Raw genomic sequence first — 13,600 nt, forward strand, 5'->3', positions numbered from 1 at the left:
ATAAATATTCAGTGATTGGCTGAATTTAATATTAGTTTTATTTCAGTGATTTATTGGTGTATGTTCTCCCCAGCTCCTCCACCCCTGCCCATTGATCACCAGTCACCCATGGACAGGTAATTGAATGGAACAGAAGTGCGGCTTTTCTTGTGCAGGGGCTGAAATTTTTGAGAATTAGAAAATGGAGATGCCAGCACTTCTGTAATAAGCGGAAAGTCAGATAATTTTTTTTTTGCCTATACTAAGTCTTGTCTGTTGTTTTTATTTTCAGAAGCACCACTATAGAGAATTGCCTGAGGATGTGCAGGAAACTCTGGGCTCAGTCCCGGATGAGTTTGTTTGCTACTTCACTCTTCGTTTTCCCCATCTGTTGCTCCACACATATCTGGCAATGCAGATCTGCAGCCAGGAAAGACTCTTTCATCCATACTACTACCAGGAAGCTGCAGAACCAAGGCAATTAATCCCGTTGGTCCCTGATAACTTCCAATAAACCAAGGGATGGAAGGTTGAAAAGGGAAACTTTTCAATTACAAAAAGCATTCCAGCCACAGGGCCTTTTAAGGATCAGCGTGGCAAGTATAAAGAGACTACTTTGGGCAGAGTGACACTCGCAAAATGAGGATGTCGCCAAACTACTTTCAAGTGCCTATGGAAGCTGTGCGTGATCTGCAGGATAATCTGAGGCAGAATGTAAACGTAGTTCTCCAGTGACTGGATCTACTGTTTGACTGCCTCTGCATTTTTAATATAAGAAAATATTTTCCTCACAGGAAGAAAAGATTTTTTAAGAAAAGTCATGGTGACAAATACTGTTCTGGGCTATCGTATGTGTCATTTCTTCAAAGTTCTAATCTTTGAAAGTGGATGCACAAACAAGTTTAAATCCTGAAATATAAGCGTGTCTGCAGGTGACAGTCATGTTTACTTGGTTAAGGCCACTTCTAAGGATTTGAGTGGTTCCTACACCACCATAGGTTAATTTACCTGAATTAATAAGGCAGATCAGCACCATATAGTGATCCATAACATTTTCTGGTCCATTGCTATTGAAATAATGGTAACTTAAATTCATTTCCCATAAACAGGGCAATGAATATTGAGGCAGAAGGAGATTGGATATCCACACAGAACAGTAAGCCCATTGAAAGCTGTGCTTTCAGACCCCCATGCCCCACCGAGCAGGGTTTTATACTGGGGCAATGTCCCTATTTTAAAAGTTTTGAATTTATAGTTGTATGTCTCTACATTGTTTATGTAATTCTTTTTCATCTTTAAGTCCAAATACTGATGCTAATTTTCCAGGTTTTCACTGTAGATGAACAACAGTATTTTAACACATGCAAGCAGCCTGTACTGCCTACAGGACTGTTTAAATTGGGGCAAAATACACCAAAGGCTGGATTATCTGTTATCTGTCCTCTGCCTAATGTAGAACAAGGTAGCTACATTGTGCAGGAATGTCAAGGAAACAGTGATGGCATGTGGAGAGCAAATGGATCAGTTGCTGTTGCATTTTTTTCCCCAGGTTAACTGTTGTTTTTACAAAAAAAACTTTACTAAATCATTTTGCCTTCCTATTTCCTTATTTTATTCCCCTGCCCCTCACAGCTCCTGTGTATTGATTCTCATCTGAGATGGCACATGGTAGTTCAGGTCATCGGGGAGGGGTAGTGCAAAGATATGTCCTATCCTTTGTGTAAAGTTCTCCATCCTGTGCTATAGGTACCTGGTCTCCCTGGGATTGTCGTAACAGATCTGTATTTGGCACTTACAATGGAAAGTCATTGTTTCACAAGACAGTGCAGTCTATGTTTTCATTATCAGCATAATCGTTTAGTATATTGATAATTAAAAGCAGTAACTTATTTATTTATTGGGGGGGTATCTTTATATCTGATGAGTAAAAGGTTTGTCTTTTCAGCGTTTAATGTACAGAGCTGATTTTAGAGCGTGTTTTTTTTTCTGCTTTGGTTTTGTAAGATGTTTCTGCCAAGTGTTAATTTTGTGTTGGTTTGTTTTGAAAAATAATGTGAAAATAACCAGCAATGCCTTCACAATCATAGAGTATGTGAAATATGATTAAGTTTTGTTCTTTTCTATTTTGGCGGTTGCACTAAAAGATTTAATCTGTCATTAATGGTTCATATGAAGCAGTTCCATTGTCGTTTAATTTTGTTATGTACATACTGGATTGGTAAGTACGTAGAATTGTGATTTAAGCACTTGAGGTGCACATTCAAGTTCTACTTGTTCCACAGCACTGGAGTTCTCCCATTGTTGTTCAAAGTGAAAATCTTCCTCACACATATGTCATCAACATCATCTTCACCACAGTGACATTTAAAAAAAACATTTCAATTCTGACCAAACAGTTTTTGTCAACTTTTCTGTAAGTGAACTTCAGATGCTGATCAGCCATGAACTGGGCAGCTCCTGATCCTGTGTGAAATGCCAAAGGCCCATTAGCTTGTTCTAGCCCACCTACACTGTCAGATCACTGCTGTACGCATCCACACTGATCCTTAAATGCAAGGCATTTACAAATGTTTGTAGTTCACAAGGCAAATACTCTCATTCTTTTTCAAAATGCAAGATTAATTGAAACTGCATCCTTTGCTTTTAGAAATTGACCTGTAAAGTGTTGTTCTGCAAACTGCTGATTCACTCTTAGATTCCCCCTGTAGTAAACTATTTCTGGGACAACCAGCCATTTGTAAAAGATTGCTATATTTGTACATGATGGCTTTAGTGATAAAATACAGGATTTAATAATGGCATGCCTTAATTTGCCCATTATGTGCCTTCTTGCACAATATTCCATAATGGTCCTGAAATTGTTTTCTCCACCCTTGTTTCCATTGGCAAGTCTGAGGAACTTGTGGACTTGTTTGTCATTAAGATTGAGACCATAGAGTCTACTGACTCCCATTGGCCAGACTTCCTTCAGTCCGTTTCTCTTACCTCTCTCCTGATCTTTTTATCCCATTTTCACTAAGCGAACACCTGCCTCTCTCTCTGGCTTCCATGGTGCCAAATATTGGCAACATTTCTCTCTCATTGGTATTGTTGCCCTCTTTAAATGTGACGTTATTATCCCTTTGCAAACTGATTGCTTCTCCAAGTGCCTTCTCTCAAGTCCTTGAGTGTGCGGTGATTTCTCATATCCATTAGTATCATTCATGAGCTCTGCTTGAATTCTTCCAGTCAGTACATTTCTGGTCCTGACATACTGAAACAACTTTTTTTTTATTAAACTCTGTAATCAAGTCCTGAGTGTTTGACCGTGGTAGTCTGTGGTACCTTTTACTCTCAAACTATCTGTAGCCTTTACATGGTTGATCAAACCATCCTTCACAGTGTCCAGAGAATTATTCACAGTGGCTTCTCCTGTTTGCCAGTGTCCCCAAAGACCTGCCCTTGGATACCCCAGTTGTCTCCTACATCAGAACTTAGAAAATACACTGGAGGCTCAAGTTGAGCTGCATCGCCAGCACTCCACTGCAGAGTTCTTCGATGAACAGAGGTATCCTCTAAAAAATGCTATAAAAATTGGGCAGTACAGTAGTGTAGCGGTTAGCACAACGCTTTACAGTACCCGTGACCGGGGTTCGATTCCCACCGCTGCCTGTAAGGAGTTTGTACGTTCTCCCCGTGACTGCATGGGTTTCCTCCAGGTGCTCCAGTTTCCTCCCACAGTCCAAAAATGTACTGGTTGGTAGGCTAATTGGTCGTTGTAAATTGTCCTGTGATTAGGCTGGGATTAAATCGGGGGTCGCTGAGTGGTGCGGCTGGACGGTTCGAAAGGGCCTATTCCGCCCTGTATCTCAATAAATATATAGATAAAATTGATGTCAGTGTCTTTGGTCTTTGACTCGAACTTGACTGTTGGATCATATTTTCCCCAGAGATGATTCTTGGTGCACACGGCCACATTATTCTAACAGCATTGGACACAGCTCCTGTCTGCCCTCCTGCTGCCAAAGTCATGTCATTATTACCAAGAGACAAGACTGTTGTTACAGTGTTTCTGTGAATGATTCCTGAACTGCCATTGTCCCATTACCCTGTGCTCAGGGACTACACTGGTCTCCCATCACCTCAGTTTTAAAATTCCCACCACGTTTTCAAACCTCCAGGGCCCCACTGTATCTCGCGATGATCACCTCTTCCTTTTCAGATTTTCTGAGTATCCTCTATTTTCATTCTTTCCTAAACCCTTCTATTCCTCAAACCTCACCTTAAAGGTTCCTTAAGCCAGTCTCTCTTGGCTTCCATCATCTTTCATAATTCCTCTTTCGTGTCTGTAGCAAATTCTGTTCGTAATAACTCTGTAGAGCATCTTTTGACATTTTGCACAGTAAAGGTGCTTTAAAAAATTAAGCTGTTCCTGGATACATACTAAAATCTAAAAACACGAGCTGCAGGAGGAACTCTGTGTCACACAGCTTCTGTGGTGGGAAATGGACAGCCGTCGTTTCAGGTTGAGACCATCGATCAGTCCAGACCTGAAACTTTTGATAGTTCCTTACCGTCTGCAGATGTTGCCTGACCCACCGAATTCCTCCAGCAGTTTATTTCAGTCCTAAAATTCCTCCATCCTAAACATGAAGCATAAATGAACTGCAAATTGACCATGGAAATTATTTGTCTTTAAAATTACACCAGCACAAACTGCTTACTTAAAATAATTGACATCCAATTTCTCTAAATTAAAGAGATATGGAGATATTCTACAAAATGTTTCTTTTTCATGTGGTAAGATGAAGTGCTTCAATTGGACAAAGGGTTTGTAGAAAATGGAATAAAATTAGAGATGATCATTGATTTCCAGACATGGTCCTGTGGTGCACAACGGCCTGGCATATGTTGTGGAATTGACAGTAAGTACCATGGGAAGATGGTGTCAAAGGAGCTTATGAGAGGAAAAAGACCAAGTACTGTACTCTGAACTGGCAACTGAAGCTGCCCAGAATGGCTGGAAGACCAAGATTTTCCCTGTAGAAGTGGGATGCAGGGGATTCGTTGCTGCATCTACAACCAGTCTATTGAAGAAGATGGGGGTGAGGGGTCACTCCCTCCAACAACCAATCAAGGCCTTGTCAAATGCAGCAGAAGAAAGCAGCAATTGGATTTGGATTAAAAGGAAAGACAACAACTGGGCTGCAAGATGAAGACAGGAGGGTATAGAACTGGGGGGGGGGTGTATCTGGGACGCCAGGTAGCACCGTTGAGCCCTCTGGAGACGTCGTGGGTTTATCAATGGAACGTCAAAGAAGGAGGGTGCCCACCTGATGACCCCGATGATGTACCTACCCTCCCTCCTTGTCACCACTCCAAACCCACTGCCAATATCAAGAGTGCTGTCTTACCATAGGGATTGAAACATCAAGTCCTAGTAGCTCTACTAACAACTTGTCATTGATTAGCTATTTACAGTCATAGAACACTACATCAGCCCCTTCAGCCCATCTAGTCCATGCCGAACCATTTAAACTGCCTACTTCCATCAACCTGCACTGGGATCATAGCCCTCCATACCCCTACCATCCACGTACCTATCCAAACTTTTCTTAAACGTTGAAATCGAGCTTGCATGCACCACTTGCACTGGCAGCTCGTTCCACACTCTCATGACCCTCTGAGTGAAGAAGTTCCCCTTAAACATTTCACTTTCACCCACCCAACCTTAGTGGAAAAAGCTTGCTTGCGTTTACCCTCTCTATACCCTTCATAGCTTTATATCTCCCCGATTTAGATGGAGGGTATAATTGATGATATTCAATTTAAGCTTCTCATGGCTTCAAGTAATAATTGAACAACCGTGCCTTTAAGCGGCTAACTTCAGGCAGTGAGAGAACTCCGTGGTCTGTTGACAGTTGAATCCACAAGCTTATCAATCACCCAAGCATAGGGGTGTGGTAACAACCAGTTAAATCCTTTCAGAGTAACTGTTCAGTGATGTTTCGTTGTGTGAAGATTGCTGATAATATGAAATGTTTATGAAATTTGTATCAGTTGCTGTGAGAGGGAGACGTAGCAATTAATATATATTTATATTATTGTGCGACTACAGTGATAAAAGTACAAATTTGATCAATAAAAAGTTACATAACCTAGGTATGTGTTTTGATATGAATTGTGAAAAGCATTAATCATTTTGGAGTGTGCAAGAAATGAGCAAAATCTACAGATCAGAACTTTTTTTTACTGGATTTGAATTATTTATAAATTGTCTTAGGCTTGCAGAGTTGCAATGGTAAATCATGCTTTAAAAAACTGGGAATGTAATTTGTTTTTTTTAAATCTGTTGCTCTGGGTTAATGCAATAAAATACTGAAATATCTCCTCCATTTGTGTTCTGTATATTTTGGTGCTTGTTAAACTGAACTGTATATCTAGTTGATTATAGGCAAGTGCTCACCAACAAGGTTCATTTTAAGAATCTAGGTGCTGCTTTCTTTAAATTAAACATTGTTAGCACCCATTTCTGGCTGATCGTTCTCCTGTGAAGTACCCTGCAGCAATGTTTGCCTGAGACTATTACAATTCGTTGAACTGATATAATTGAAACCCTACCTAAATTGTGAATATCAGGAAAAAACAGCCGAATTGTGGGCCGCTGAGCAGATTTGTGGGAAATAATATTTATATGGTGGTTGGCAAAGTCAGATGGAAGCTGGGGATTTTGGGATTGTGACTGGGTGGCACCTACAGGAAGATCAGAGACCCTAAGGATCACCAAGGGGCCAGGGATGTGGGAGTAGGAAAGCTAACGACTTTCTGAAATTCAATCAGTAAAATCTTACACACAGGCCCATCAGACTGAGAGTGCAGGATTTATGACTAAACTTGGTTGCTAAGCATTATATTAAAATCAGAGCATGCCAGGTAATGAAATCCAGAAATATTTTTTCCCTCTGCAGCACTCCCTCCCTCTCCCCCCCCCCAAAAAAAACACAATGGTGACCGAGGGTCAAGTTCAAAGTAAAATTTATTATCAAAGTGTGTGTGTATGTATGTATATATTATACCTTCAGAGTCATTTTCTTTCAGGCATTTGCAGGAAAACAAGGAAACACAATGGAATTTACGTAAAACTACAACCAATGTGCAAAAGTAGACAAATTCTAAAATTAAAAAAAATACCGAGAACACATAAAGAGTCTTTGAAAGTGAGTCTGTAGCTTGTAGAATCAGTTCAGAGTTGAGATGAGTGAAGTTGTTCACACCAGTTAAGGAGCCTGATGGTTGTAAGTTTTCAAAGCCACAGTTGGCTTACAGAAACCCTCAGGGCAATAATCAGATCGAACTTGAAGTTCAAGTTCAGTTGTCATTTCAACCATACGCATCAGTACAGCCAAACAGAGCAAAACACAGGCCAAGGTGCAAAACACAGCACCAACAGTCACACACAGGACACAGCACATACAGTTAGGATAGCAGAACAACATGGTCACAAAAAAGTAAACTAGCCCAAGTCTCTGAGGGTCATAGCCTGTAGACTGATGGTGTAATGAGATGTTGTCCTGGAGCTTCATTTCTGTGTCTGTGGTCCGAGCCTTCATAACTGCTCTTGGTTTTCTTGGTGTTGAAAACCAATCTTTGTTGGCCCAAATCATTGCAATGTCCAGCAGTGTGGCCCGAACACAGCTAAGCTTTCGGTGGAGCAGGGATACCTGCCCCAGAAATTGTCCCGAAGGAGTTTAACAGCTAGCAAAGCCCAACCTCCAGCTGAGGAAAGTGCAAAGGATTTTTTCCCCCAGAAATAGATGCAACAAGTTCAATGTCTCCTGTCTGCTGCTACAGTAGGAGAGTGACGAACTGTTGCACTGCAGAGACCTACATTCAGAGATTAGCTTTTAGTTCCACTGTGATCATGATCTGCCCTATGATTTGTGAGTTCTAGATGGTTTACTTGATTTTTTAAATTAATGATTTAAATATTTTCACTCTTATAAAAAGTAATATTGAATTTTTTTCTGAAAACTGATCTCTTAAATCACAAACAATCTTGAGCAATTTCAAGCAAATACGAGGAAATCTGCAGATGCTGGAAATTCAAGCAACACACACAAAATGCTGGTGAACGCAGCAGGCCAGGCAGGATCTACAGGAAGAAGTACAGTCGACGTTTCGGGCCGAGACCCTTCATCAGGACTAACTGAAAGAAGAGATGGTAAGAGATTTGAAAGTGGGAGGGGGAGGGGGAGATCCAAAATGATAGGAGAAGACAGGAGGGGGAGGGATGGAGCTAAACTGGAAAGTTGATTGGCAAAAGGGATACAAAGCTGGATTGTGAGAGGGACAGAAAGAGGGGATAAAAGAGAAAGAATAATAAATAATCAATATATACTGCGTCCGGTGTGGCCTTCTGTATATTGGTGAGACCCGACACAGACTGGGAGACTGCTTTGCTGAACACCTACACTCTGTCCGCCAGAGAAAGCAGGATCTCCCAGTGGCCACATTTTAATTCCACGTCCCATTCCCATTCTGACATGTCTATCCATGGCCTCCTCTACTGTAAAGATGAAGCCACACTCAGGTTGGAGGAACAACACCTTATATTCCGTCTGGGTAGCCTCCAACCTGATGGCATGAACATTGATTTCTCAAACTTCCGTTAATGCCCCACCTCCCCGTCGTAACCCATCCATTATTTATTTATTATGCTTTCCCTTTTTTTCTCTCTTTTTCCTCTCTCTGTCCCTCTCACAATAACTCCTTGCCTGCTTTCCATCTTCCTCTGGTGTTCCCCTCCCTCTTTCTTTCTCCCCAGGCCTCCAGTGCCATGATCCTCTCCCTTCTCCAGCCTCGTATCCCTTTTGCCAATCACCTGTCCAGCTCCTGGCTCCATCCCTCCCCCTCCTGTCTTCTCCTATCATTTTGGGTTTCCCCCTTCCCCTCCCACTTTCAAATCTCTTACTAACTCTTCCTTCAGTTAGTCCTGACGAAGGGTCTCGGCCTGAAACGTCGACTGCACCTCTTCCTAGAGATGCTGCCTGGCCTGCTGCGTTCCACCAGCATTTTGTGTGTGTTGTTTGAGCAATTTCACAGTTGTTTCTGAACTGAAGGGGTCACTTAGGAGTAACAATATCTCAATTTGAAATGATCTCTATTTGATGTATATAACTTCCTGAAATCAGCACTGTCTCGGGTACTTGTGATCTTGTTTTTGGTACTCTACGTTTTCTTTTACTTTAGCCTGTGTTCCTGCCATGTTCTTGGAAGCTTATAGTCTGGATTCCAATCTGTTTGAGTAATCAGGATTGTTGGTACAATTCCAAGTGATGTGTATCTCTTTTAATTTCCCCAAATATCTTTCAGTTTCAATTCTCTTTAGCCAGAAGCTTTACCTGAGCTGGGTTCTAGGTTCCTAAACATTGAAAAGATACAGGACCCTTGTGCTCAGACCAGTGTTGTCTGAGACCCATTTTACCAGTCAAATATGTTCTGTACAAATGGACAGGGAACAACTAGCTGTAGGTTAATTGGTGGTCAAGGAGGAAACACAGAGAATCCAGATCAAATTCACTGCAGTTAGAGAAAAAGAGAGATCCTAAACCCAGATCCTTCCCCCAACATAAGACCGTAATATATAGGAGCAGAATTAGGCCATTTGACCCATCAAGTCTGCTCTGCTATTTCATCATAGCTGAACCAATTTTCCACACAGTCCCAATCTCCTGCCTCCGCAGGCCCCCCCCCCATGTATCCCTTCATGCCCTGACCAATCAAGAATCTATCAATTTCTGTCTGAAATATACATCAAGACTTGACCTCCGCAGCTGTCCATGGCAAAGAGTTCCACAGGTTCACCAGTCTCCGGCTAAAGAAATGGGTCCTCATCTCTGTTCTAAAAGAATACCCTCTTCTCAGAGGCTGTGTCCTCTGGTCCAGATAAGGGGCCCAAAACAAAGGAAAATCAGTTGGTGTTCAAACTGATTGTCAAAGGCCTTCTGAAAATCCAAGTACACAATATCAACTGATTTTCCTTTATCTATCTTGTTTACATTTACCTTTCTCACCGCAAACTCAACCTGCGCAAGGACTCCCAAGTCCCTTTGCATTCCTTCTAACGAAGTGCATGACCATACATTTCCCAACACTATTCCATCTGCCATTTATTTGCCATTCTCCTAATCTATCTAAATCCTTCTGTAGCCTCTCTACCTCCTCAAAACTTCCAGCCCCTCCACCTATCTATGTAGCATCTGCAAACTTTGCAACAAAGCCATCAATTTCATTATCCAAATCATTGATAGTAACATAAAATTCAGGACATTTACAAAGACAGGTGTGTAAAAAGGGCCCGAAGGATCACTGGGGACCCGAGTCACCCCAATCACAATCTATTCCAGCTGCTACCATCCGGGAAACAGTACCGCAGCATAAAAGCCAGGACCAACAGGCTCCGGGACAGCTTCTTCCACCAGGCCATCAGATTGATTAACTCACTCTGATTTGAGTGTATTTCTATGTTACAATGACTGCTCTATTTATTATAAGTTACTATGATTGTACATTAGACGGAGACATAACGAAAAGATTTTTACTCCTCATGTACATGAAGGATGCAAGAAATAAAGTCAATTCAATAAAAGAATCAGTCCCAACACAGACCTCTGTGAACATGACTAGTCACCAGCAGTCAGCCAGAAAAGGCTCCCTTTTTCCCCTCTCTTTGCCTTCCACCAGTCAGCCACTGCTTTATCCATGCTAGAATCTTTCCTGTAATACCATGGGCTCATAGCTTGTTAAGCAGCCTCATGTGCGGCACCTTGTCAAAGGCCTTCTGAAAATCCAAGTACACAACATCAACTGATACTCCTTTGTCTATCTTGTTTGTTATTTCTTCAAAGGATTCCAACAGATTTGTCAGGCGTGTGCCTCCAAGTATCCTAAGGCCTCGTCCTTAATAATTGACTCCCAACACCTTTGGCACAAGAAGATCAAGGCTAGAGAAAGACAGCAAGAATATCGAAGGTTAAGGGTGAAATTTAGACAGTAGTGTGTGATTCAAAGAGAAATGTTTGCAGGACAGGAGATACTTTATACTTTATTGTCGTCAAACAATTGATACTAGAGCGTGCAATCATCACAGCGATATTTGATTCTGCGCTTCCTGCTCCCTGGAGTACAAATCGATAGTAAATATTAAAAATTTAAATTATAAATCATAAATAGAAAATAGAAAATGGAAAGTAAAGTAGTGCAAAAAAACTGAGAGGCAGGTCCGGATATTTAGAGGGTACAGCCCAGATCCGGGTCAGGATCCGTTCAGCAGTCTTATCACAGTTGGAAAGAAGCTGTTCCCAAATCTGTCCCCAATGAAGCAATGTGTGTGATCTGTTAGACTAAAGCAGTAATCTAGTGGAAGGCATGTATGGTTCTAAATGACAGTTTCACAAGCGTGTTCATGGGTGAGGGCAGTCATCGATTGGGATGTATTGGAAATGATGACTATTGAAAGGATGTTTTCAGGTGTGTCTCAGTCTGTGAATAAATTACCAGCCCTAATCTATCCCAGGCTTTTCAGAGAATGAAGGAATCAGATGTGCTGGAGACTGGGTGACTTGTCAATCTGGATATGTTGTTTAAAAAGGAAGAAAGGAGAAACCAAGTAACTAATGGACGGGCTGTATGATGTCAGCTGTAGGACAACTCCTGTCGTTACAAATCAAAAGTGAGATATAAATGTGTTAATCGAGAGCAAATTCACAAGGCTTTAAGAGAGCGTTGCACTAATTGAATTGAATCTTTTGAAGAGGTAACAAGGAATATACTTTAAAAACGCAAACACGAGGAATTCTGCAGATGCTGGAAATTCAAGCAACACACATCAAAGTTGCTGGTAACGTCGACTGTACCTCTTCCTAAGGAATATCCTTGTTACATCTTCGCAGTGGCCAAACATTTTAATACAATTCACATTCCCATTTCGACATATCAGTGCATGGCCCTCTTTTGTACGTCAGGGTGGAGGAGCAACATCTTATATTCCATCTATTTACCCTTCAACGTGAAGGCATGAACATCAATTTCTCCTTCCCCATCTCTCGCCTTCTATTCCCCACTCTGGCCTCTTCACTCTTCTCACCTTCCTTTCACCTCCTGTTGGGTCCTCTCCTCCTTCCCTTTCTCCTGTGGTCCACTTTCCTCTCCTATCAGATTCCTTCCTTTCCAACCCTTTATCTTTCCAACCCACCTGGCTTCACCTATCACCTTCGAGCTGCCTTCCTTCCCCTCTCCCCACCTTCTCGTTCCACCATCTTCCCCATTTCTTTCCAATCCTGAAGAAGGGTCTCAGCCTGAGATGTCGACTGTTAATTCATTTCCATGGATACTGCCCGACCCGTTGGGCTCCTCTAGCATTTTGAGTGTGTTAACAAGGAACGTCGATTAAACAGCATGGAACAGTACAGCACAGAACAGGAACGGGGATCTGGCCTGCTCTGTCGATACCAACCAGGGTGTAAATCTAATCTAATATCATCTGTGTGTGGAGCATTAAATGTAATTCTTGTCTCCCTTTCTCTTCATCATTTACACCTCGGACTTCAACTACTGCATAGTGTCTTGTCATCTTCAGAAGTTTTCGGATGACTCTGCCATAGTTGGATGCATCAGCAAGGGAGATGAGGCTGAGTACAGGGCTATGGTAGGAAACTTTGTCACATGGTGTGAGCAGAATTATCTGCAGCTTAATGTGAAAAAGACTAAGGAGCTGGTGGTAGACCTGAGGAGAGCTAAGGTACCGGTGACCCCTGTTTCCATCCAGGGGGTCAGTGTGGACATGGTGGAGGATTACAAGTACCTGGGGATATGAATTGACAATAAACTGGACTGGTCAAAGAACACTGAGGCTGTCTACAAGAAGGGTCAGAGCTGTCTCTATTTCCTGAGGAGACTGAGGTCCTTTGACATCTGCTGGATGATGCTGAGGATGTTCTACAAGTCTGTGGTGGCCGGTGCTATCATGTTTGCTGTTGTGTGCTGGGGCAGCAGGCTGAGGGTTGCAGACACCAACAGAATCAACAAACTCATTCGTAAGGCCAGTGATGTTGTGGGGATGGAACTGGACTCTCTCACGGTGGTGTCTGAAAAGAGGATGCTGTCCAAGTTGCATGCCATCTTGGACAATGTCTCCCATCCACTACATAATGTACTGGTTGGGCACAGGAGTACATTCAGCCAGAGACTCATTCCTCCGAAATGCAGCACCGAGTGTCATAGGAAGTCATTCCTGCCTGTAGACATCAAACTTTACAACTCCTCCCTTGGAGGGTCGGACACCCTGAGCCAATAGGCTGGTCCTGGACTTATTTCATAATTTACTGGCATAATTTACATATTACTATTTAACTATTTATGGTTTTATTACTATTTATTATTTATGGTGCAACTGTAACGAAAACCAATTTCCCCTGGGATCAATAAAGTATGACTATGACTATGACTATTCATATAGATTTTAGCAAGGCATTTTTAAAAGTTCCAGATGAAAAAATAAGAAAATAAAAACCGGAAGAGTCCAAGGAAGGTTTGGGTTAAGAAACCCAGGCACCCACGAGGAGGGTTTGGTTTAAAACTTGTC

The 13,600-nt window shown here is 42.0% G+C and overlaps 1 protein-coding gene across 1 annotated transcript in view; it reads left to right on the forward strand.

Annotated features, from left to right (window-relative positions):
• Positions 1 to 6,346, forward strand: part of LOC134336423 (serine/threonine-protein kinase/endoribonuclease IRE1-like) — a 124,516-nt gene extending 118,170 nt beyond the window's left edge. The window contains exon 22 of the mRNA XM_063030641.1: positions 272 to 6,346. Within this exon, the coding sequence (XP_062886711.1) occupies positions 272 to 493 (222 nt within the window). The 3' untranslated portion in view covers positions 494 to 6,346. The remainder of the gene's footprint in view (positions 1 to 271) is intronic.
• The last annotated feature ends 7,254 nt before the right edge of the window (positions 6,347 to 13,600 follow it).

This window comes from Mobula hypostoma, chromosome 22 (assembly GCF_963921235.1).
Source record: "Mobula hypostoma chromosome 22, sMobHyp1.1, whole genome shotgun sequence".
NCBI classification, from domain to species: Eukaryota; Metazoa; Chordata; class Chondrichthyes; order Myliobatiformes; family Myliobatidae; genus Mobula; species Mobula hypostoma.